Genomic DNA, 27344 nt, shown 5'->3' on the forward strand with positions numbered 1-27344 from the left:
TAGTGCAAGTTCCAGGAATTACTCTAAGCTGATCTTCAAATAAAGAGTAAGGCTGACACTCCTCCAGGAGTGTTTCACAGGAAGACTCCTTATGACCAGCCAAGCATTGTGGGAAACACATAGTACTTATAGTACACGCCTCCAATGAATGTGGCCAGGCAATTTGCATGACAACGTATGCAAATTCCTCAGCAAGCACAAGCTGCAAAACTGACAGAAGGTCTCCTTTCCAGAGTCCTGCAGCATGCAAACCTAAACAATGGTCAAAAAGCTGCCTGCCTGCACAGGCAGCTGAGCAGATTATTACAGTACCCCCCCCCCCCCCCCCTCCAGGGTCAAATTCCAGACGACCCTCAAAACTGCTATTAGCAAAAGACTCCAACCGAAAAAAAACTTGATATTGCATATGAACTAAGTGTCTGCTCTTCAGATGAGATAGACTCCAGAGCTTATTGGCAGGGATGCGCGGATACCCCTTTTTAAAATCCGAATTGATTCGGATCCGGATACCTAGAAATCCGGATCCGAATCGGATATCCGAACTAAGTATCCGACCGGATTCCGGATTTCAGATAGATATCCGAGTTAACTCGCATAGTGCTATTCGGATTCACACAGATATCCGGAATCCGAATCCGAGTTCGGATAGCGGAAAAAGTTTGGATTATCTGGGTAGTTCTTATACCCGAAATCCGGATGCTGCTTATTGGTCTTCACAAGGGATTCAGCACACAGCAGGTAGCAAGGCTGCTTAGGGAGCACATTTATTCTACAAATTCTGTAGTAGGATTACAAATGGTTAATTTTGTGACAAAACATTTATTTATTTATTGTATTTATAAAGCGCCAACATATTACGCAGCGCTGGACAATAAATAGGGATACATACAATATTTAGGGGTGACATACAGCAAAATGACAATACCTGAATACAAGAAAGACCAGATCATGCAGCACAGTATGAGTACAAGGTAATGCTTAGTCAGTCACTGGAGGGGAGCATAGGCAAGTGCCTAGCCTAGATGGTCCTTTGGGTTCACAGTAATGGAGGTGCATGATCAGGTTGGACACAAAAGGAGGAGGACCCTGCCCAAAGGCTTACAATCTAAAGGGAGAGGTAGGGACATGAGAGGTAGGAGACCAGAGTTCAGCTGTGGGTTTAGAGCACTTGTGAGGGGTAGTAGGCCAGAGTGTAAAGGTGAGTTTTGAGGGCTTTCTTGAAGATGTTGAAGGAGGAGGCTGCCCTAATGGGTGGAGGTAGGGAGTTCCATAGTGTTGGAGCAGCTCTTGAGAAGTCCTGGAGGCGTGCATGGGACTGGGTGACGTGGGGGGCGGTTAGGCGAAGTTCATTGGAAGAGCGGAGTGAGCGGCTAGGTGTGTACCTCTGAGTAAGATCGGAAATGTATGTTGGACAGGTTTTGTGGACAGATTTGTAGGTCAGACACAGTATCTTGCATCTGATTCTGGACTGGATAGGAAGCCAGTGGATGGATTCATGGAGGGGATCCACCATAGTGGAGCGATGGGAGCAGTGGATAATTCTGGCTGCCGCATTCATGATGGACTGCAGTGGGGCTGTTCGGGTCATAGGGAGACCAGACAGCAGGGCATTGCAGTAAAGGCGGGAAATTATGAGGGCATGGATGAGGAGATTGGTGGTGGCAGAGGTCAGGAAAGGGCGAATCTTACAGATGTTACGAAGGTGGAAGTTGCAGGACTTTGTGAGGTTTTGGATGTGGGGAGTGAAGGAGAGTGCGGAGTCCAGGGTGACACCCAGACAGCGGGCTTGAGAGGTAGGGTGAATGGTAGTGTGGTTAACAGTGACATGCACATCTGGGAGGTTTATGGATGTCCGGGGTGGGAAGATCATAAATTCCGTTTTGTCTAGGTTTCGTTTCAGGAACCTAGCGGACATCCAGGAGGAGATGGCTGATAGACAGGAGGAGACCTTGTCCATGGTAGTGGTGGATATGTCAGGGGTGTGGAGGTAGATCTGGGTGTCATCTGCATACAGATGATAGTTAAAACCCATGGAGGAGATAACCTTGCCAATGGAGGATGTGTATAGGGTGAACAGTAGAGGGCCACGGACCGAACCTTGGGGGACTCCCACCGAGAGGTGGTTGGGGGTGGACAAGGACTCATTGAAGGCGGTCGTGAAGGAGCGGTTGGAGAGGTAGGATGAAAGCCAGGACAGGGCAAGATCGTGAATGCCCATGGACTGGAGGGACTGGAGGAGTAGGGGATGATCTACTGTGTCGAAAGCTGCTGAAAGGTCAAGGAGGAGGAGAATGGAGTATTTACCTTCAGCTTTAGCTAAGGCAAGGTCATTGACCACTTTGGTGAGAGCAGTTTCGGTTGAGTGGGCAGGCCGAAATCCAGATTGCAGTGGGTCTAGCAGCGAGTTGGCATTGAGGAACTGGGTCAGGCTTTTGTGAACCAGACGCTCAAGGAGTTTTGAGGCAAAGGGGAGGAGGGAGATAGGACGGTAGTTGGAGGGTAGCGAGGGGTCGAGGGAGGGTTTCTTGAGCAGGGGTAGTACAGTGGCCTGCTTGAAGTCTGAGGGGAAGGTGCCTGTGGATAGGGAGAGGTTGAACAGGGTAGTGAAGACTGGGGACAATTACGTGAAGTGAAGCTGGAGTAAATCAAAGGGGATGGGGTCAAGGGGGGGAAGTAGTGGTATGGGAAGTCTGCAGTAGGTGGATGACTTCCTCGTGGTAGAAGGAGTGAAGGATGTGAGGGGAGGATAGGGTGGAGGAGGAGCTGGTTGGGAGGGGGTGGGAGGTGAAGATTTGAGATTGGATATTTCCTGGCGGATGGAGACAATTTTGTTGGTGAAGTGGGTGGCTAAATCTGTGGCAGAGAGGGAGGAAACGGAGGGGGGGTTAAACAGGGAGTTGAAAGTGGCAAAAAGACGCCGGGGGTTGGAAGCTTGTGCTCCGATGAGCTTGGTAAAGTATTCCTGCTTCGCATGAGCAAGGGCAGTGTGGAACTGCAGCAGGTTGGTCTTGTACTGTAGGAAATCCTGGTTAAGTCTAGTTTTCCTCCATTTCCGTTCAGTGGCGCGTGTTTCCCTCTGGAGGTTGCGAGTATGGGTAGTGCGCCAGGGCTGGGGGATAGGGGGTCGGTTGCGGCAAAATATTGGTGGAGCAGCTTTCTCTAGGGCTGATGAGAGAGTTTGGCGATACTGAGCTGTAGCAAGATTAGGACAGGTTAGGGTGGGGAGAGTGGAGGAGAGGGCATGGAGGGGGTCAGCAAGGAAGCTAGGGTTGAGCTTGCGTAGGTCTCGCTGCCATCGACCAGGTGGGTGGGCGGGTAGTTTGGAGGTGCCTTCCGTGAGGAGGTTGAAGGTGAGAAGGTGATGATCTGAGGGTGGAAAGGGTGCGATGTCAAGGTCTGCAATAGTGGTGGATTTAGTGAATATAAGGTCGAGAGTGTGACGTGCAGTGTGAGTGGGGGTGTTGGTGTGTTGTACTAGTCCAAGTGAGTTGGCAATGGTGAGTAGCCGGGTCACAGCGGAGTTCTGGGCTTCATCGATGGGAATATTAAAATCCCCAAGGATGATGGTGGGGAGGTCAGAGGAGAGGATGTGAGGGAGCCAGGAGGCAAGGTCATCTAGAAATTGTGGGATGGAGCCCGGAGGACGGTATAAGACTGCAACAATGGCAGGGAGGGGGTGGTAGAGGCGGATGGTGTGGGCCTCGAATGATGTGAATTGTAGGGTGGTAGGTGGGGTGAGGACACGGAAGGTGCAGGATGGGGAGAGGAGCAGACCCACCTCCCCCCCGGTCCGGTTGTCTGGTCTGGGGGTGTGACTGAGGTGAAGCCCACCATAGGAGAGGGCAGCCTCTGCGGCAGAGTCAGAGGGGGTGAGCCATGTCTCAGTGAGAGCAAGGATGGTGAGGGATTTGGAGAGGAAGAGATCGTGGACCGCTGTAAGTTTATTGCGGATGGATCTGGCATTCCAGAGACCGCAGGGTAGTGGGAGCATGTGTTTGTGGGTGGGATGGATGGAAATAAGGTTGGAGCGAGGATGGGTGTTGAAGTTATTTGTGGACAGAGGGCTGTGAAGTGTATGAAGCAGGTCAGCAGGGGATGCTTGTCTGGCAGCAGGCTGTGGCCCAGGATTGGGTGGTATATCACCAGCTGCAAGTAAGAGTAGGAGGGAGAGAGTAAGAAAATGTGAATGGGATTTAAATGTTTGTGAGGTTTTTGAGCTGCTGGAGGGAGAGAGATTTCAGGAGAGCTAACAGTTTATGAGCAGCTGAGTAAGGTGAGGAAAGCAGAGCAGGTGAAATTAATATGGAGTGTGGTACACTGGGAGGATGCATATTGCAATGCAACTTGTAGATATTTGCAGACAGGCAGAACATAAGAAAAAGTGCAGTAAACATAGTAATGGTCTCTGATTATAACCAGGAAGTTTCTAACCACTAAACAGTTTATATGAGTATGCAGTTAGTGCAAGCAAACCTGTGTAAATAAAGAAGCAGGGTCTACTTGGCTGTGCAACATATGTCCAGCAGTGGCATTTTTAGCAATAGCATTGGAGGAAGTTGTGGATGCAGAGTAGTAGTTTCCAGCAGAGTCCTGTGGCTGTTAAATCCTGTTTGAATTACTGGGTGAATTCTTGGTAAATTCTTAGTAAGTTGTGAAGCACTTTGTAATAAATGGCACTTAGGATTTAAATGGCACGAGTGACCAAGCTCCAGCACTTAAATAGGTATGATAGCTACCATGGTGGAATTGGAAGTGATTCTCAATTAGAAATTGGGAAAAACAGTTCAGCTGAGGATGGGTGTGGCTACCAAAAACAGCCCTGCCATAAATAATAGGTGGTCACTGGGCTGGAACACAAGGATTCACAAATGTAATATGTGAATTTACAAACACTGCTGAACTACTTAAATTTATATTAAACAGTCTTAGAAGCAATGTATGCAGCAATCATACCATAAACGTGCAGATGATTGCAGTCACAGATTGTAAAGTAGACTTTTGCAAGGAAGCAGCAATCATACCATAAACGTGCAGATGATTGCAGTCACAGATTGTAAAACATGTCTTGTTGACTCCTGTAGAGGCTGGTTCATGTTTCATGCATTTCTTTCTTTTTTCCATTACCATGATTCCGCTCCTATCTGACAGGTGTACAGTACAATTGCGATTTACAATGGGAGGAAAAAAAATGGGAGGCAAAAAACAGATAAGAAAAAAACTGCATAATGCCGCAATTGCTATGTGATTTTCCTGCACTCTTATACTTTGTGTAAGAAGCCAATCTCAAGAAAAATGCAGCAGGACAAAATACTGGTTACGCACATTACAGCAGCCTGTAACGCAGAACAACTCACAGTAATGTAAAATCAATGGGCTGTTCACAGTGCCCACATTGCGTTGGAGTATAACGCAGCACGTTAAATGAAAGTACAGGGTGCTGTGCGTTATAATTGTATTTGGCTGCGTTAGACTGTTTGCACATGCTCAGTAATGTGTTTTTTTTTTAAATGTGGCGCATGCGCCATTTTCGTTCGAACCGTATGCGTCAAAAAGTACGCATCAAGAGACGCATAATGCAGTGCAATGTAACGTTCAACTGCAAAGCTAACACGCGTTGCGTTAGGGGCACGTTATGCGACCTTAACGCCGCATCAAACGCAACGTCTTCGTGTGAAAGAGTCCTTAGAGTACCTACCATTTTTGGGATCCTCAAGTGATCAAAACCGGATCGCAAAACACTGCTAGTCCAAACCCCAATACCAGATAGTGTGTGTGCCCTTAGGCAGAACTGAATTCAATTCAAAAGTAGCCTATAAAATATTAATATGTATCAGGCAGAGATGCACAGTCAGCACCAAATATACTCACAGATATCCTATGCTGGATTGCAGGCTGTTGGTAGCGTGCATTCGTAATAACAGTTCAGTATCTTGCAGAAGAATTAAATGAGGCACTGTTCCACTGCTTCACCAATTTATTTAGCAACTAGCAAAACACAGGCATTCCAGTAGGTAATAAACAAGATAACGCCTTAACAGCTATTTCGCGGACACTTCCGCTTCCTTAGAGACCAAGTGTATCAATAAACAACTCCACAATAAACCAACATATACAGTATGTACAGGTACAGGTCAAATGTTATCACACTCCACACTGCGTATGCTTACAGTTTGGGTAAACGCAGGTGTAATTACAGCTTGTGCTGCCCCGCACGGTGTGCTGCAGCGTGCGCACAAATGGCTGCTACATCATCATGCAGCCACTCATTTTGTCATCACCCATCGACACAGCAGTGTGCATCACTGTGCATGTATCAATTTACACTGCTGCACAATGTCCCCGTCTGTCTCAGCAGCCCTGCCCAGTTATATCACGGACCCCGCCCCTCACCACTGCTAGGCTCCACCCTCTGCTGCCGCTCTCATTTACCGGGCTTTCTCTGCTCCAAGTGTTAACAATATATTTGAAATTAAATGGTTATTTACCTTGCGGGGGCGGAGGATCGCAGGGGCGGCAGTGGGCAGATTCTAAGTTGTTGCTGGTGGGGGGGCAGAGGCAGGCAGAGACACTGAAAATACTGAGCAGCAGCACTAAATCAGGCATGTGCAGTATTTTGGTGAGAAATTATAACGTGAGTGACGGAGCTCGAGCACGTACTGACGTTTATGCTGAGCGTGCTGAGCAGTAGAGATAGCTCGAACCTGCGATTTTTGGTTCGCAAAACTCAAACACCAACTTCCGCAATAGACTTCAATGGGCAGACGAACTTTCAAAACTTCAAACACTTCATTCTGGCCACAAAAGTGATGGAAAAGATGTTTCAAGGGTTCTAACACCTGGAGGGGGGCATGGCGGAGTGGGATACACACCAAAAGTCCTGGGGAAAATTACGGATTTGACGCGGAGCAGGGTTTTAAGGGCAGAAATCACATTACAATACTAAATTGGAGGCATAAAGTGTTTAAAACATCTTGCGTGATTATACATCAATCAGGTAGTGTAATTAGTGTACTGCTTCACACTGACAGACCGAACTCACTGTGTAACGCACCACAAACATCTGTTTGTGTAGTGATGGCCATGCTGGACTAGTGCGAACCATGGTCAGAGTGCAGGCGATGGCGGTTTTCAAGCCCATATGGTCGTCGGGCTGAGGTAGCTCAATGACAGAACAACAGTGACTGTTCAGCTCATCGAATTTGGTCTGTCCACAATGAAGCAACGACTTTATTATCTTGGGTCAGGTGTGCCCCCCAACACACTCATATAGCCGGTCATTGCTTTATTGTGATACGCAAGCCCCTTCACCGCGGCAAGGTAACGATCATGAAGGGGAATTGACACAGGTACATGCCTTTTGTTCTGTTGTTGCAGCCGCAGTGCAGCCAGAAAAATTAGGCAGGCATAGGCATGTACACGCACCAGAAAAAAATATTATTTTTGTTGTCAGCCGCTGCTAGCAGCGGCCTTAAAAATTCAGGAATCCGCCTGGAGTCCTGGACCCTGTCGGTGGTGGTGGAGAAGGCAGTCAAGCGGCCTGCAGGCAGAGATGCTGTGTGGGAACCGACTTAGTCTTGGGGCAGGCAGTAGCCCTCCGGGATCCATGCCTCATTCATTGTGATAAAGGTGAGGTACTGAACACTTTTTTGACCTAGGCAACTTCTCTTCTCACTGACAATGCCTCCAGCTGCGCTGAAGGTCCTTTCTGACAGGACGCTTGAGGCAGGGCAAGCCAGAAGTTGGATGGCAAATTGTGACAGCTCTGGCCACAGGTCAAGCCTGCGCACCCAGTAGTCCAGGGATTCATCACTGCTCAGAGTGTTTACATCCGCAGTTATGGCCAGGTAGTCGGCTACCTGCCGGTCCAGGCGTTGGTGGAGGGTGGATCCGGAAGGGCTAAGGTGAGGCGTTGGACTAAAGAATGTCCGCATGTCCAACATCACCATGAGATCGCTAGAGTGTCCAGTCCTCATCTCCGCCACTTTGTGCTTATACTGAGGGTCTAGTAGCATTGCCACCCAGTACAGGTCATTCCCCTTGAGTTTTTTTTTACGGGGTCCTTCAACAGGCTGGACAGCATGAAAGACGCCATCTGCACAAAGTTGGATGCCGACGTATTAGTCATCTCCTCTTGCTCTTCCTCAGTGATGCCAGGTAAGTTCTCCTTCTCCCAGCCACGAACAATACCACGGGAAAGGTGAGCAGCACAAGCCCCCTGCGACGCCTGCTGCGGTTGTTCTTCTGCATCCTCCTAAAAAAGAAACATCTTCCTCATCTGACTCATCTTCCCACATGACTCTTCCCCCTCCTCCCCCCTCCTCTGTGCTGCCGCAGGTGTTGAGGAAACATCTGGTTCTGCTGATGATTATTCCTACCCTTCCTCCTCTTCCTGTTCAAGCTCCTCCACAGCTTGATCCACCACTCTACGCATGGCACGCTCCAGGAAGAAAGCATATAAGATCAAGTCACTGATGTGGCCTTCACAGCGAATTACCAGGTTTGTCACCTCCTCAAACGGACACATAAGCCTGCAGGCATTACGCATGAGTGTCCAGTACTTTGGCCAGAAAAACCCCAGCTTTCCAGAGCATGACCTTTCACTGTAGTTGTACTGATAGTCATTGACGGCTTTCTCCTGTTGTAGCAGGTGGTCAAACATCAGGAGAGTTGAATTCCACCAAGTCGGGCTATTGCTAATCAAGCGCCTCACCGGCAAGTTGTTTCTCTGCTGAATATCAGTCAAGCGTGCCATGGCCGTGTAGGACCGCCTGAAATGCCCACACACCTTTATGGACTGCTTCAGGACCTCCTGTAAACCTGTGTGCTTACACACAAATCTTTGAATTAAAAGATTCAGCACATGTGCCATGCAGGGTACATGTGTCAACTTTCCCAAACTCAAAGCCAAAATGAGATTGCTGCCATTGTCACAAACCACGTCTCCAGTTGGTGCGGGGTCAGCCACTGATCCACCTGTTTGTTCAGAGCAGCCAGGAGAGCTGCTCCAGTGTGATTCTTAGCTTTGAGGCAAGACATGTCCAAGATGGCGTGACAACGTCATACCTGGCATGCAGCATAGGCCCTGGGGAGGAGATCGCAGCACCAGTAGAGTGGAGGACGACAGTGAAGAAGATGTAGCAGGAGGAGTAGAAGGAGACGGAGAGAAGGTGGCAGCAGGCCTGCCTTCAAGCCGTGGAGGTGTCACAACTAGGTCTGCTGCACAGCCACGTACTCCCTGCTTGCCAGCGGTCACCAGGTTGCCCCAATGTGCTGTATAAGTAATGTACTTGCCCTGACCGTGCTTTGCAGACCAGGCATCCGTGGTCAAATGGACCCTTGACCCAACGCTGTGTGCCAGAGATGACACCACTTGCCTTTCAACTTCATGGTAGAGTTTGGGTATCGCCTTTTTTGAGCAGTAATTGCAGCCTGGTATCTTCCACTGCGGTGTCCCAATCACCACAAATCGGAAGGCCTCAGAGTCCACCAGCTGGTATGGTAACAGCTGGTGAGCTAACAGTTCCACCAAGCCAGCTGTCAGACGCTGGGCAAGGGGGTGACTGGTAGACATTGGCTTCTTCCGCTCAAAGATTTCCTTCACGGACACCTGGCTGATGTGGGCAGAGGAGCAGGAACCGCTCAAGGTGAGAGGCATAATGGAGGAGGGTGGCTATGAAGGTGCAAGGGATAAAGTGGCTGAAGATGCTGCACCTGAAGAAGGAAGAGGAGAAGGAGGGTGGCTTTGCTTTTGTGTGCTGCTTTTCCTCAGATGGTCTTCCCATTGCAGGTTGTGCTTTTTCATCATGTGCCTTCGTAAGGCATTGTCCCTACGCGGGCCTAGGTCTTTCCACAGCTCAATTTTTGGTGGCTGAGAGTACAGATGGCATCGCTGTCTTTTGAAGTAGACACACAAAAACATTCCACACCGCTGAGCCCTGGGATGATGGCACTTTGGTGGTGGCATCAGCAGCTGACCTTGAAGGGCATGTTGGCTGGCTGTCCATAGGTGGCGATACATGCCGCCGGACACTGACACGAGCTATTTCTGACGACTAGCACCCCCTACTTCTTTCAGCAACTCGTCCCCTCCTACTCCTCTCTGATTCCCCCTCTGAACTTTCCCCCGGTCATTATGTCTATTGGGAATGAGATCCCACGTGACATCCATGGCAGTATCATCATCATCATAATCATCCTCCACAGCTTCGCTTGTATCAGACACCTCCAAAACAGCACCAACAGCAGGTACTTCATCTTCCTCACACCTTACGTCCATAGTGACGCCTAACTCAGACATATGAGGTGGTGTAACTTGCTTAGCGCTTTCATCTTGTTGTAACAATAATGGCTGTGAATCAGTTAATTCCCCAACAAATAACTCCTGCGAAGTGTCAAATGGAGAGGATGTGGTGCTAGTAGTAATAGCGCTGGTGGCTGCGGAAGATGAGATGTTCTGTGTTAAATAGTCAACTACGTCCTGACAATATTGGGAGTTGATGGCATGTGCCTTCTGAACACTGTACTTTGGTCCAGGGCAGCACAAAATCACATCAGCATGACCTCGAACAGACCTTCCGGGTGGCCTGCTTCTGGCTCTGCCGCTGCCTGTTGTTTTGTCCATATTTGGGGGGATGCAGTGAAAGGTATACACTGACTTCTTGTAATACAATGTGCTATCACACAGGTGCAGTGAAAAGGTTGCTGTGACCAGGGCCGGTTTAAGCAACAATGGGGCCCCAGGAAAAAAAAACCTGGGGGCCCCCCCCCAACATATACCCCGGAACAAAAATCGGCATTAGGGGACCTTTTTTGCAGCTGGTATAACAGGGTGTGAAGTCCCAATCGGTCGGAGCTCCACATTCTGGCTATCCCAGCCTGCATGGGGGACAAGGGGTTAAAAAGTTTCAGGAGGGGGGACCCCACATAATTTAAAAAAAAAAAAATCCCACACTCTAAACATTAAAAAAAAAAAAATTGGGAAAATAGGAAAAAATGCCAGGGATCTTCATACAGCCATATTGCGGCTGTATAGCGATCCCTGGCCAAAGCGCTGCGGCTGTGTATAGACCCCCTGGAAACCCCATCAGGATATTTATTGCGCTTTCGTTTGATGCATGTAAAATTACACTACCGTTAGGTTTGCTACTAAAAGTGACATTTACCGCATTTAAAAGTATACTTTTTTCCTTCGAAACTTTAAAATCGATTTTCTCAAAAACTATAAGGTCTTTTTGAAAAATTGTTTTTTCCTCTTATTCCTAATGATCTCCTTAACATATCCTGCAAATGTAGGGTTTCTAGCATTTAAGGTGGATTTGCTTTTAACCATTAAAATCGGCAGGTTTTTAAATGTGTATTTTTTTTTCCTTCGAAACTTTAAAATCGATTTTCTCAAAAACTATAAGGCCGATTTGAATTTTTTTTTTCCTCTTGTAGCCATTGGGGGCCCCTACAAGCTCTGGGGCCCTGGGGCAGCTGCCTCCTTTGCCTTAATGGTAGCGCCGGCCCTGGCTGTGACTGCTGGTATAACAATGTGCAATGAAAAGGTTGCAGTGACCGCTGGTATAACAATGTGCAGTCACACAGGTGCAGTGAAAATGGATGCACTGACTGCTGGACTGGTATATAAAACAGCGTGTGGTCACACAGGTGCAGAGAAAGATATGCAATGACTGGTATTACAATACAATGTGCAGCTGTCACACAGGTGCAGTTCAAAGGTATTCATGGACAGGTATATAAAACAGCGTGCAGTCAGTCACACAGGTGCAGTGAAACAGGTATATAAAACAGCGTGCAGTCAGTCACACAGGTGCAGTGAAAGGTATACAGTGACTGGTATTACAATACAATGTGCAGCTGTCACACAGGTGCAGTTCAAAAGTATGCACAGACCGGTATATAAAACAGCGTGTGGTCAATCACACAGGTGCAGTGAAAGGTATGCAATGACTGGTATTACAATACAATGTGGAGCTGTCACACAGGTGCAGTTCAAAGGTATGCACGGACTGTTATATAAAACAGCGTGCGGTCACAGGTTGCAGTGAAAGGTATGCAGTGATAGATATTACAATACAATGTGCAGCTGTCACACAGGCGGAGTTCAAAGGTATGCACGGACTGGTATATAAAACAGCGTGCGGTCACACAGGTGCAGTGTAAGGTATGCAGTGACTGGAATTATAATACAATGTGCAGTGCAGCAGTCGCACAGGTCAGGTGCAGTGAAAAGGTAGGCACTGAATGTGCTGGGCCTGGCACAGTATAGCAATTAGCAAGGGCCAGCTGCGACAGACAGGGCTGTATATGCAGTGTCAGTGGGCCTCGCACAAAAAAAAACACATCACAAGAACATTAGCTCTCAAAAGAGCTGTTTTGGGGTGATTTTCAGCAATAAATATCAGCAAGGAACAAGCTAACAAGAGCCTAACTAAGCTTTCCCTATCTCTGCAGCAACTCTCTCCCTTCTCTCTCTAATAGCAGCAGCAAGCAGAGTGAGAAAATGGCCGATGCTGCTGTCTTTTATAAGGGGGGGCTCCAGGAGGGAGTGCTGCCATGTGTTTGCTGACTGTGATGTAGAGGGTCAAATGATGTAGTATAGGGGGCGGGGTCTGTCAGGAACCGGCCCCATGGCAAGCCTGCAGATACGGTTCCTGACTGCGGGTTTGACCAGATCAAGCGGGGAGCAGCCTTAGTCAAGCTACAACAAGGCTGTCGCCCCTCAAACACTTCTCACTGCCACCACTAGCTGCCGCTAGACACTTCCATTCTGCTGTCGAGTGATCTGCACGCAATCCGTGTTTCCGTATTTGGGTCAGCTTTGCGCTTTAGGCCAGATACGGGAACGCCACGCACACACACACACAGTACAATCGTACAGTAGCACGGCACAATCAGGCACGGACTTGTAATGCAGTTACACTACAGTCTCTTCTTCTAGCTATGAGCGTTAGCTTAGTACAGCAGAAGTCAAACTTATTAAATAACGATTTAATATTCCAGAAAAAAAGTGGAACAATGCAGAAAATAATATATGCACAAGATTACAAAACAAAGTACAAAGTTACAAAGATAAAAGTTACAACAACACACACAAGGATAGTTGCATAAAAATAAAACGGGAATCAAAACTTTACCAACTTGAAGGTCTAAACAATGTTTGTCAGCTTCTGGTCAGACCAGGATAGCCCTAGCGTTTGCTATCTCCAAAGAGCTACGAGTTGTGACTATCCTAGCTGCTGTTTTATAGCAAAATTGGTGGCCCGAGGCCACCCCAATGTCCAGGTCCAGGAATAATCCGATTTCCTACATAACGCGTGCCATATCTTTTCTGTGAGATGCACTTCAAAGCGTTCCTGTTTTTACACATAGACTTCAAAACACTTCACCCACTTCCAGTAGGCTGTCATATGTAAACTCCAGAGTTCCCGATAGCCTTTGAAGTTTGTAGACTCAATTAGTCCGATTGTATTTTGGCCAACAGGTAGCAGTTTACATGAATACAAAGATCAAAGCAAGGCAACACCTTTGCATGATGCCAGACAAAAGAGAGAAGCTGCCATGCAATTGCCTGCACCCAGAGGAACTGAATGCAAATGTAGTTTCACAGACATTCACATCTGAGACAGCAGATCAAAGGTGACTGGCTAGTGGCCTAATGAGCCATTTCCTTCAGCCATACACCTCTGAAAGATACCCAGCAGATAGAAAGTGAAAATTATGGCTTCCACAGGATACAATGTGGCTGCTATGTTCTGTCTATTACCGTACATATCATCATCACCACAATCTATCATCACAGGGTCGAATTCTCATGAAGTTCGCGTTCGACCGCAGGCGAACCGTTCAGGCCATCTCTACTGAGCAGCATACAGGAAGCACAAGCTGTTATTACATTGGACCTCCGTGTGCTTCCGTGATAGGCTCAAACCCCCCTTGCAGGGTCACGTGCATCTGCACACCCATCCAAACTTTGGGTGTCAGCCCAACAGATAGCTGAGTTTTCACCAGGGAGGGTGGATTTCTCCCACTTGGGTTCCTAGCACCATAGATACCCGAACTGCTTGCAGTGGGGAAGTGGCAACTGCTGGGGAAAGATTAAAAAAATTAGAAAAACGTAAACATATATGCAACCACTATTATAATCAATAAGTGAAAAGATTCTGAATAAATATTAAATGGTTATGCACAGAATTATATACAGACTAAACTAGCTGATCAAATCAGTACGCATTTAAAAAGCAATGCAATTATCTGTGTTTGTTCAAACCTTATACGTAGCAGGTTCCTTCCTGTCATAGATATAAGTCTCTATAGGGGGTACCCATTTTAGGCCAGTACATTTTAAATCTTTTATCTCTCCATTGTGGTGTAATTTTATTTGAGCTATAAATCTGCCTGCACCTTTTCCAGTGCAGACAGAATTTACATGCTCCTGAAATCTAGTAGCAAGTGTCTAGTGGCTTCCCCGATACAAAAATGCTGACAGGAGCAAATTATAGCATAGACAACATGGTTGGATCTGCAATGCAAATTATCGTTAATTGGTATTGTAGTACCTCCAAGTTGTACTGTCTTACCCTGCAAAAATTGTTTGCAGTGATTACAATACATGCATTTGGGACACTACCAGTTTTCCTCAGAACACTTCTGAGTTCACTGGATCTATCCATATTTACTTTTGTTTGTGCTCTCCTACATGTAGTTAGTGTAATGTAGCTCATAGAGGGGTCTTCTTTCAATGTGTCCTAGTGTTTTAATTTTTGATTAGTGATGTAGCAAACGTCAAATTTTTGGTTTGCAAACTCACCACAAATCTTTGCGAACCAGCAGTTCGCAGCAAGCTCCGAAGACTTTAATGGCAGGTGAACGTCTAAAACTTTCAGGGCATCTCTGCAGTCACAAATTCTTTAAAGGGACTCTGAGCAGTGCAGTAACTATGGAAATATGCATATCATTTTAAAGCTCTCCTTCTCCTCCTTCCAATGATATATAAACCGCCGCCCTACGCCTTTTAGTTTTCACTATTTTCGCGATCGAAATTGCCACGGACGTGATTTCGATCGCAAAAATAGAGAAAACTAAAAGGCGTAGGGCCGCGGTTTATGTGTCGCTAGAAAGAGGAGAAAGAGAGCTTTAAAATGATATCCATCTTTCCATAGTTACATTGTATTACACATGGCGACTTTTTCCTAAAGTCAGCAGCTCCATTCTGCTGAATGGAGCTGCTGACTTTGAGAAAAAGTCGCCCTGTGTAATACAATGTAACTATGAAAAGATGGATATCATTTTAAAGCTCTCTTTCTCCTCTTTCTAGCGACACCTAAACCGTGGCCCTACGCCTTTTAGTTTTCTCTATTTCCGTGATCGAAATCATGGCCCCTGCAATTTCGATCGCGAAAATAGCGAAAACTAAAAGGCGTAGGGTGGCGGTTTATATATCATTGGAAAGAGGAGAATGAGAGCTTTAAAATGATATGCATCTTTCCATAGTTTCTGCACTGCTCGAAGCCCCTTTACCCTTCTTGGTGTTCAGTTTTTCCTGGATTTCTGTGCAAAAAGTGTTTCAGTTAATTTTTATAACCTTTTTTCCTGTAACTTACCAAAACGTGTCAAGCAAGGGTCTAGTATACATTTTGAGTATAATAAAAGCTTGACAAATAAAATCAAATAAAAACTAAATTTCAAAATGACTCCCCAAAATAAATCTCTGATCATTTACACTTTCAAGCTGCAGCTGCTCAATCTGCACTAACACAAATGTGACCATACATCTGGTGATGATGGGCAGACTCGACTAAAAGACAAATCTGTCTCTGAATCTGATTAGAGAAAGATCTGTCAGCTGCCCATACCACGCAGGCCAATTCTCGATTGATTTCAGCATGAAATCTCGCTGCCTCGCCGCTGCCACCCTAGTGTATAAATGTATCCATCCCCCCGTTTGTGCATTAATACATTGCTTGTCCTGTGTCACTCACTGCCCGGCGCCCATCCATCTTTGAAATCCCCCACAGGTTATTGTATTGAATTCAATATAAATAAGTAAATAAATTAGGCCAAGCTCCCCCCCCCCCTCTCCCCCAGAGCCCTCATCCAATCCATGGACAAGGGCTTCTTACCCACCTCCGGTGACCCAGGAGGAGGTGGGGGCCGATGACGCCCTGGGGGGGCTCATGGTGGCATCTGAAAGTCAACTTTTAAGAAGGCCCTCCCCAGGAGTAATGAGTACAGGGGTACATAGTACCCCTTACCCATCTCCACAAAGGGTTAAAAGAAATAAAAATACAATGAAAAAGTCAATTTTTCGTAATTAACCATGAACACTTACCTTTAAGTATAGTTCCCATGCCAATATCCTCGGAAATGATCTCACGCCAATACCCTCTCGTTAACTTGATTGAAGGTCTCTGCCGCGCACCCGCCGCCACACACCACTGCTCCCCTGCGCAGCTCTAGCTATACTAAAAAAGCTAATGTACAGCGTGAAGCCGGCCTGAAGATTAACATAACAATGGATGAGACTTATCTTGTTATGATTTTTTATAATGCGAATAAACAGTATATCAAGGCATTCAATATTATACATTAATTGTGCTAGAGAAAATATGCATTCAGCTTTTAATGTGCATACTTTGAAAACATAAATACTTTTCAAAAGGTTTCAGTTATTTTATGTTTTTTTTTTCAACCACAGAACCAGAAAAGACATGTGGAAAGTACATAACTGGACACAACCCAGGTAAGATGAATTAGTCCTTTTTTTTCTTTCCTTACAAACACACAGGCTGGATTTTCCTCTGTGTGAAAATCCAGCCCCGCAATCCCATCTAATCTGCTCCCGTTAGCATACGCAGGAAGTACAGTGAGTAGACTGACAATAAAGACCGGTTGCTGGATCGTCAGAAGAAGGTAGTTAATGTGACAGAGCGTGCCAATCCCGTCTAATCTGCTCCCGTTAGCATTAGCAGGAAGTACGGTGAGCAGACTGACAATAAAGATTGGTCACAACGCTGTCAACAATATGTAATGTGGCAATCACTCCCCAATCCCGTATTACTAGGCCACTGTTGCCATGCAGGTCTCATGCACTAGAGCCTTCTGGAGGCAAATTCACTGTGTGTAGAGTAAACAGTTAAGATTGGTTGGAGGAGCCCATACATGTACAATCCCGATTGTGTGCACAATCGGTGAACAAAAAAATATCAACTTCGCACTGGAAATCGGGTAATTTCACTGCCACCACTGTCCGGTTGAATAGAGCAGACAGTCTCCAACTAACTACTCCTAAAAGGAAGAAACGGTTATTTACAACCTAGCTAGCAAATCAGCAATTTACAAGAAAATAATAAATCAATGCGGTAGTATGACTGACTCTTCAGAGGGCAGATTCGTTGTAGCAACAATCAGATGACCAGAACAGGCACAAGACTGAATGATAAAATCGTTAGTTTTTATTAGAAACCTACATACACAGCCTACTTTAGCCCACCGATAAATATACCTGCCTGGCAGAACAGATTGGTTTGATAGAAAGGGAGCAGAATGTCTTAATATACACTTCAAATACCGTTATTGGTAGTCCATGCGGCAATCACAAGTCTTTGGAGAAGGTCCAAGATGGCCGATTGCCATAGAGGCCAAGAGGCCCTTTTTGAAATAATCCAAGGGTTTTTTTTTTGCCAGTGTCCAGCTGGATGCCGGTTGATGTTAACTCGACATCAGATTTTAGATGAAGGACTCTGGACCTTGGGCTTTCTGCCCTCTGTCAAGTTATACCCCTCACTTCAGCAAGGAGGGGTTAGGGCGGGGATCCCACACCTCTTTGGAACTTGAGAGGAGCACTCCCCTTTTCATGGAGACCCTAATATACCTAAATCATGATAGATGTGCTAATCTTCAAAACCGTACAGGTTATGTTAAACCTAGTAACATTTTTAGGTTTGTCAGAATTTATCAAGAACATTGATATCAAACTTGATTGGTTTGGAGTAAATTTGGCCCCAAAATGCATATCACTGTTTTGGCAGGGCTTACCGTGAATTCGGAAACATCCAATCTTGTGTTTTTTTCCCGAATTTCATAATAAGCGGGTTCTAAAGGCCGATGCCCATTTGGAAAGTCATATTTATGACAAAAGATGGATTTCATATTTGTGAGTTCACAGAAAGGTTTTCCTAAGGTCAGTGCAAAGACCAGCTGTTTTGATCTAAGTGGCTTTTGAAGGATGCTAGCAGGACCTCCTGTGGTTAGCTCTTTGGCTGTTCTTTTCATGTAGGGAACTCTGAGTCAATGCCTTTTGGCTGCTCTGGCCGAGGTGTCAAAATACAGACACCATTCTCCCAGAAGCTTGGTTTTTACAATTTATGTCAAGCACATCTCTGGCTTCATCTGATGGATGAGCCATATAAACTTTTCAGGGATGCTTGGGAGCCGCTTTCACACATAGGTGAGTGGTGTTGTAATTAGAAGCTACCAAAGTGCCAAGGACGAGAGAGAAAAAAAAGTTAATTTAAAAAAAAAAAATGACATTTTGGTTGCTTGCAATGAAACGCGCGTATGTGACACCATGATGCATTTGATATGTCATATCGAAGGCGTCACACCCTGGTACACAAGGATACGTGCACTAACTGATCTTATTCTTTAACATGACAAATCTGTGATACAACTACAGTATATCCTGGGCAGCACTCTCGCCTTGCAGCGCTGGGTCCCCGGTTCGAATCCCAGCCAGGTCAACATCTGCAAGGAGTTTGTATGTAATACAGTACACGATACATACATAGACATAGGACTCTGGTAGGGATTAGATTGTGAGCTCTTTTGAGGGACAGTTAGTGACTAGACTATATACGATGTACAGCGCTACAGAAGATGTGGGCGCTATATAAATACTAAATAATAATAATAATAATAATAATAATATCAATTAATTGAGCTTACACATTAACCACTTCCCTACCACAGGTCATTTCCTCTTAAAGGGAACCTGAGGTGGCACATAGTCATCCTAAGGGCCTGTTTCCACTAGCGCGGAGACCGGGCCAAATTCGGAGAGTTTCCCTGCAGGCAAATTGCACGGGGGAAACTCTGCAAATAGGAAACAATGGTGCCGCCAGCCAAATCGCTTACCTTAGCGATTCGGCCAACATTGCCATCAGTTTCCGTGCGGGAGGCTCGAATCTCATAGCCGTGCCATGGGATTCGTCAACGTTCCCACAGACCAAGAAGTGCCGGCACGTGTCCTACAGCCGTGCACGGCACTAAGGAAACGGGCCCTAATAGGACCCAGAGGCACGTCGTGCACACAATGACTTGCCTCTGAATCACTGTACCGCCGCTGCCAGCCCCTGCGCTGCACTGCACCCCCTTAAAAGATCACCAGCCTAGCAACAATCTGCTTGTCGCTTGCTGGCTTTATTTATGTGAGTCTGTCAGTCAGTCTCGTAGCATCGCCCCCTCGATAACACGCACCCTCCGCCGCTCTCTGCATTTGTTTGCTTCCTCCAATAGGAAGCCAAGCAGGGACCCAGGAAGTATTCCTGGGTTGCCTGGCTCGCGGCTTGGCTTCCTATTGGAGGAAGCAAATAGAGGTGGAGAGCGGCGGGGGGAGCGCGTTATCAGGGGGAGATGCTACGAGGCTGACTGAGACTCACATAAATAAAGCCAGCTAACGACAAGCAGATTATTGCTAGGCTGGCGATCTTTTAAGGGGGTGCAGCGCAGTGCAGGGGGGGCTGGCAGCGGTGGTACAGTGACCCAGAGGCATGTCATTGTGCACACAACATGCCTCTGGGTCCTATTAGGATTATAATATGCCACCTCGGGTTCTCTTTAACCACTTAAGGACTGCAGTCATAAAACCCCTTAAGGACCAGAGCCTTTTTTTCCATTCAGACCACTGCAGCTTTAACGGTTTATTGCTCGGTCATACAACCTACCACCTAAATGAATTTTACCTCCTTTTCTTGTAACTAATACAGCTTTCTTTTGGTGCTATTTGATTGCTGCTGCGAGTTTTACTTATTATATTCATCAAAAAAGACATGAATTTTGTCAAAAAAATTTTTTTTAACTTTCTGTGCTGACATTTTTCAAATAAAGTAAAATTTCCTATACATTTGAGCGCGAAAGTTATTCTGCTACATGTCTTTGATAAAAAAAACATTCAGTGTATATTTATTGGATTGGGTAAAAGTTATAGCGTTTACAAACTATGGTGCCAAAAGTGAATTTTCCCATTTTCAAGCATCTCTGACTTTTCTGCCCACCTGTCATGTTTCATGAGGTGCTAAAATTCCAGGATAGTATAAATACCCCCCAAATGACCCCATTTGGGAAAGAAGACATCCCAAAGTATTCACTGAGAGGCATGGTGAGTTCATAGAAGATTTTATTTTTTGTCACAAGTTAGCGGAAAATGACACTTTGTGACAAAAAAAAAAAAAAAAAAAAAAAGTTTCCATTTCTTCTAACTTGCAACAAAAAAAAATGAAATCTGGCACGGACTCACTGTGCTCCTCTCTGAATACCTTGAAGGGTCTACTTTCCAAAATGGGGTCATTTGTGGGGTGTGTTTACTGTCCTGGCATTTTGGGGGGTGCTAAATTGTTAGCACCCCTGTAAAGCCTAAAGGTGCTCATTGGACTTTGGACCCCTTAGCGCAGTTAGGCTGCAAAAAAGTGCCACACATGTGGTATTGCCGTACTCAGGAGAAGTAGTATAATGTGTTTTGGGGTGTATTTTTACACATACCCATGCTGGGTGGGAGAAATATCTCTGTAAATGACAATTTTTTTTTATTTATTTATTTATTTATTTATTTTTTTTACACACAATTGTCCATTTACAGAGATATTTCTCCCACTCAGCATGGGTATGTGTAAAAATACACCCCAAAACACATTGTACTACTTCTCCTGAGTACGGCGATACCACATGTGTGGCACTTTTTTGCACCCTAACTGCGCTAAGGGGCCCAAAGTCCAATGAGTACCTTTAGGATTTCACAGGTCATTTTTGTTTCAAGACTACTCCTCACGGTTTAGGGCCCCTAAAATGCCAGGGCAGTATAGGAACCCCACTAATGACCCCATTTTAGAAAGAAGACACCCCAAGGTATTCCTTTAGGAGTATGGTGAGTTCATAGAAGATTTTATTTTTTGCCACAAGTTAGCGGAAATTAATTTGAATTGTTTTTCTTCACAAAGTGTCATATTCCGCTAACTTGTGACAAAAAATAAATTCTTCTATGAACTCACCATACTCCTAATGGAATACCTTTGGGTGTCTTCTTTCTAGAATGGGGTCATTTGTGGGGTTCCTATACTGCCCTGGCATTTTAGGGGCCCTAAACCATGAGGAATAGTCTTGAAACCAAATGTCGCAAAATGACCTGTGAAATCCTAAAGGTACTCATTGGACTTTGGGCCCCTTAGCGCACTTAGGGTGTAAAAAATTGCCACACATGTGGTACCGCCGTACTCAGGAGAAGTAGTATAATGTGTTTTGTGGTGTATTTTTACACATACCCATGCTGGGTGGTAGAAATATCTCTGTACATGACAATTGTTTGATTTTTTTTACACACAATTGTCCATTTACAGAGAGATTTCTCCCACCCAGCATTGGTATGTGTAAAAATACACCCCAAAACACATTATACTACTTCTGAGTACGGCGATACCACGTGTGACACTTTTTTTGCAGCCTAGGTGCGCTAAGGGGCCCAACATCCTATTCACAGGTCATTTTGAGGCATTTGTTTTCTAGACTACTCCTCACGGTTTAGGGCCCCTAAAATGCCAGGGCAGTATAGGAACCCCACAAGTGACCCCATTTTAGAAAGAAGACACCCCAAGGTATTCCGTTAGGTGTATGGCGAGTTCATAGAAGATTTTATTTTTTGTCACAAGTTAGTGAAAAATGACACTTTGTGAAAAAAAAAACAATAAAAATCAATTTCCGCTAACTTTTGACAAAAAATAAAATCTTCTATGAACTCGTCATACACCTAACAGAATACCTTGGGGTGTCTTTTTTTTAAAATGGGGTCACTTGTGTGGTTCCTATACCGCCCTGGCATTTTACGGGCCCTAAACCGTGAGTAGTCTGGAAACCAAATGTCTCAAAATGACTGTTCAGGGGTATAAGCATCTGCAAATTTTGATGACAGGTGGTCTATGAGGGGCCGAATTTTGTGGAACCGGTCATAAGCAGGGTGGCCTTTTAGATGACAGGTTGTATTGGGCCTGATCTGATGGATAGGAGTGCTAGGGGGTGACAGGAGGGGATTGATGGGTGTCTCAGGGGGTGATTAGAGGGGAAAATAGATGCACTCAATGCACTGGGGAGGTGATCGGAAGGGGGTCTGAGGGGGATCTGAGGGTTTGGCCGAGTGATCAGGAGCCCACACGGGGCAAATTAGGGCCTGATCTGATGGGTAGGTGTGCTAGGGGGTGACAGGTGGTGACAGGAGATGATTGATGGGTGTCTCAAGGTGTGATTAGTGGGGGGAATAGATGCAAGTAATGCACTGGCGAGGTGATCAGGGCTGGGGTCTGAGGGTGTGGGCGGGTGATTGGGTGCCCTAGGGGCAGATAGGGGTCTAATCTGATGGGTAGCAGTGACAGGGGGTGATTGATGGGTAATTAGTGGGTGTTTAGAGGAGAGAACAGATGCAATGCACTTGGGAGGTGATCTGACTGCGGGTCTGCAGGCGATCGGATGGTGTGGGTGGGTGATCAGATTGCCCGCAAGGGGCAGGTTAGGGACTGATTGATGGGTGGCAGTGACAGGGGGTGATTGATGGGTGGCAGTGACAGGGGGTGATTGATGGGTAATAGGTGATTGGCAGGTGATTGACAGGTGATCAGTGGGTTATTACAGGGAAGAACAGATGTAATTAATGCACTGGTAAATTGATAGGGGGGGGGGTCAGAGGGCAATCTGAGCGTGTGGGCGGGTGATTGGGTGCCCGCAAGGGGCAGATTAGGGTCTGATCTGATAGGTAAAAGTGACAGGTGGTGATAGGGGGTGATTGATGGGTAATTAGTGGGTGTTTAGAGGAGAGAATAGATGTAAACAATGGATTTGGGATGTGATCTGATGTCGGATCTGCGGGCGATCTATTGGTGTGGGTGATCAGATTGCCCGCAAGGGGCAGGTTAGGGGCTGATTGTTGGGTGGCAGTGACAGGGGGTGATTGACAGGTGATCAGGGGGGATAGATGCATACAGTACACAGGGGGGGGGGGGTATGTGGGGGGGGGGGTCTGGGGAGAATCTGAGGGGGGGGTGATCAGGAGGGGGCAGGGGGGGGGGGGGATAAAAAAAATAGCGTTGACAGATAGTGACAGGGAGTGATTGATGGGTTATTAGGGGGGTGATTGGGTGCAAACAGTGGTCTGGGAGCTGGGCAGGGGGGTCTGAGGGGTGCTGTGGGCGATCAGGGGGCGGGGGGGCAGATCAGTGTGTTTGGGTGCAGACTAGGGTGGCTGCAGCCTGCCCTGGTGGTCCCTCGGACACTGGGACCACCAGGGCAGGAGGCAGCCTGTATAATACACTTTGTAAACATTACAAAGCGTATTATACGCTTCCTATCCGGCGATCGTCGGGTTAACAACCCGCCGGCGCTTCCGATTGGCCGGCGGGTTGACGTCGCGGGTGGGCGGAGCCTATTGCCAGCGGATGCGCGCGCATTCCAGCGCGCGATCCCCGGCAAAACAGTGCCCCAGGACCTGACGCCATTCTGCGTTACGTGGTCCTGGGGCTGCCACTTTGCCGCCGCCAATATGAAGTAGGCGGTCGGCAAGTGGTTAAAGGACAATCGAGGGGACATGTGACATGATGAGATAGACATGGGTATGTACAGTGCCTAGCACACAAATAACTAGACTGTTCCTTTTTTTTTCTTACTCTGCCTGAAAGAACATCAGGTATGCAAGTGACAGTTTCTGTCTGGGTTGGGACTGGGTCGGACTGGGTCAGACTATAGCATAAGTAATTACTGATAAGTAATTACAGCCAAAAAAAAACTTTCCTATTAATAAATGGCTTCTGAGAGCAGGGAAAAAGATAAAAAGGGTCGATAACTCATAGATTTGAGCTATGGTATACTTCAATGAAAGTGTCATTGAGCAGAGACACTGAAACTGTAGGAACTTAAAAACTAGATTTAAATACAAAATAAAACTGTGGGATATCTAGAAAGTCATTTTTAGGAGAAGGAGGATAGATACAATTGTTTTTCTTATCATTTTATTTTGACCTTGGATGTCCTTTAAAAACCACAGCAGTTTTCACATATCAGGCTCCTCCCATTCATTCACCAATAACTTCATTGCTACTTATCACACCAAAATGATCTATATATTCTTTTTTGCTGGACAATCAAGGCTGTCTTTGGGTGGTACTTTTTGCTAAGAATTATTTTATTTCTTATGCATATGCAAAAATGAAAAAGTCATATCTGTTTTCAGCCATTGTTTAAAAATAAAAAGTGGTACTATGTATAAAACCCACACATTTTATATGCCCATTTTATCGACGATATAACAATGTTTAAATAATTTCCCTTGTACAATGTATGGTAACATTATTTTATTTGGAAATAAAGGTGTATTTTTTTTCCATTTTGTGTTTCTTTATACTATATCAACACCGTATTTCCCACCGTATAAGATACACTTTTTCTCCCTAAAAATGTGGAGAAAAAGTCCCTGCGTCTTATGTGGCTAAGGCCAGGAATCCCTGACTTCCAAACACCCGCTGATAGGAACCACGACCCACCACCACGTCAGGGTGCCTCCGTTCCCCCCTCATGCCTCTGCTATCCCCCTCTAACCTCCCGAAACAACCCATGTTTGCAGCGACAGTGGCTTACCCAATACATGAGGACTGCAGACACTCGGCTTCTCCATACGCTTTCTCTACTGTGCAGCTTGTACTGATCACATCATCAGTAGCTGCGCACTAGAGGAAGCATATGGAGAAACTGGGTGCCTGCAGTCCTCGCTGCAGCATGTATTGGTAAGCCACTACCGCTGCAGACAAGGAGGGGGGCAGGAGATTAGAGGGGGATAGTGGAGGCATGCGGGGGAGCTTAGGCACGCAGGGGGATACACAAAAGGACACATGGGGGAGATTGGGCACACCGAAGGACACATGGGGGAGACGGTGCACTCAGAAAGACACATGGTGGACACGGGGCACACAAGAGAACACATGGGGAGACATGGGGCACACAGGAGGACACATTGGGGCACACATGTGTAGACATGGGGACACAGGAGGACACCATTTGGGGGATAAAATGTACAAGACCCTCCTGGAATATGGACGCACCAGCTTTAGTTTATTTTTTTTCCTGTTTTATGCCCTCTAAACCTGGGTGCATCTTATATTCCGGAGCGTCTTATACAGGGGAAAATATGGTAATTACAAGCCCTTATTTGCAAAAATAACAGTAATATACCCTCATGGCATACATTTTAAAAAAGTTGAGTCCCTAAGGTAACCATTTATATATTCTTTTTAAATGCTGTCACCTTTGTTTAACCACTTGAGGACCGTAGGCTTACACCCCTCCCCCCCAGTGACCAGGCTATTTTTTTACCAATTAGGCCACTGCAGCTTTAAGGCCTCGCTGCAGGGCCGTACAACTCAGCACACAAGTGATCCCCCCCTTTTCTGCCCTCCAAAGGAGCTTTCTGTTGGGCTCTGATCCCATCTGGGATATTTGTTTATGTACAAATATTTCTTTTTTTAACCACTTCACCACTGAGGGGTTTTACCCCTTGAACACCAGAGCAATTTTCACCTTTCAGCGCTCCTTCCATTCATTCGTCTATAACTTTATTATTACTTATCGCAATGAAATGAACTAGATCTTGTTTTTTCGCCACCAATTAGGCTTTCCTTAGGTTAGGTGGGACATTATGCCAAGAATTATTTTATTCTAAATGTGTTTTAATGGGAAAATAGGAAAAAAAATGTAGGAAAAAATTATTTCAGTTTTTGGCCATTATAGTTTTTAAATAATGCATGCTACTGTAATCAAAACCCATGAAATGTATTTGCCCATTTGTCCCGGGTTATAAAACCATTTAAATTATGTCCCTATCACAATGTTTGGCGCCAATATTTTATTTGGAAATAAAAGGTGCATTTTTTTCAGTTTTGCATCCATCCCTAATTACAAGCCCGTAGTGTCATGATTCTGTTGCATTGGTATACAATGCAAGGGAATCGCAAGGAAAATTGCTCTGTCAGTATGCAAGAAACACTGAGACTGGAATTAAAGGAATAAACAAAGATTTATTGTAATCAGCATAAATGTTGCACATTAAGTTCATGCACAGAGTTATGCAACTAAACAGTTACACAGCTTACAAACAAACAATCAGCATTAAAGAGAACCAGAGACGAAGCACCCTCATGTATTTTATTACATTTATCAGTGGGAACATGACAGTAAACACCTATCATGCTTTTAGTTTTATTTTTCTCAGTCTAATCTGTTATCAACTGTGATAAGAATCCACCGACTATTCAGTCGAGGTTTGACCTGGAATCATTATAGCTGAGTCACTCTTCTGTGGAGTCTTTTCAAGCCCAAGCCTTCCCCCTCCTGGCTCAAATTTCATGCTTTACATACTGAGAGCTGTGATGACATGGGAGGGGCTGTTGCTGCAGGAAAAATCTCTGAAACAGACAAGTGTGGCTGTGTGATCTGTGTGCTCTGTCTGTGCAGCCAGTCATCATTATTATCTACTGTATGCAGTTTCATTACTATGAGAGACACTTCCTACAGGCAGCCACAAAGCATACCAGAATATGAAGTTGAAAGGACACAGATGAAAGCCTACAGCAGCCCTGCTTGTCTATAGTCTCATATAGCCTAGACAGCACATCCAGAACACCTCAGCCTGGAAGCAGAAGGAATATGAGCCGGCGTCCATATTGGATATTTCCTGGAGCAATAATGGATAAAAAGCACTCAAAAAGGCACACCAGAGTGGCGAAATTATCGGGTAGAGCATTTATTCTTTACAAGCTATCAACTGATATGTTTATTTTGTGTGAATCGTTCATCTCTGGTTCCCTTTAAGATCATGCAGAGAATCAACAAACAGGACGCATAAACAAGATTAAGTTTATGCAGAGAATCTGACCATCAGAATGCATACACCATTAGCATTAAGTTTATGCAGAAAATCATGCAGACGTCAGGCAAGTAATATAAGCAATGGAGCAACTGGAAACTAACACATAATCAGAATATATCAGGTATTGCAGATGCTATGGACCCCCTGCATATAGGATAATATGCAAAGGTAT

General features: G+C 45.7%; 1 protein-coding gene across 3 annotated transcripts in view; it reads left to right on the top strand.

Moving 5' to 3' along the window:
* The window catches only part of PTPRC (protein tyrosine phosphatase receptor type C), a 414848-nt gene that overhangs the window by 236819 nt on the left and 150685 nt on the right, over window positions 1-27344 (top strand). For all 3 annotated transcript variants that reach the window (XM_068240076.1, XM_068240078.1, XM_068240079.1), the window contains one exon: window positions 16700-16744. In XM_068240076.1, coding sequence (XP_068096177.1) covers window positions 16700-16744 — 45 coding nt within the window. The remainder of the gene's footprint in view (window positions 1-16699; window positions 16745-27344) is intronic.

Source organism: Hyperolius riggenbachi, chromosome 6 (assembly GCF_040937935.1).
Source record: "Hyperolius riggenbachi isolate aHypRig1 chromosome 6, aHypRig1.pri, whole genome shotgun sequence".
In the NCBI taxonomy this organism is placed as follows: Eukaryota; Metazoa; Chordata; class Amphibia; order Anura; family Hyperoliidae; genus Hyperolius; species Hyperolius riggenbachi.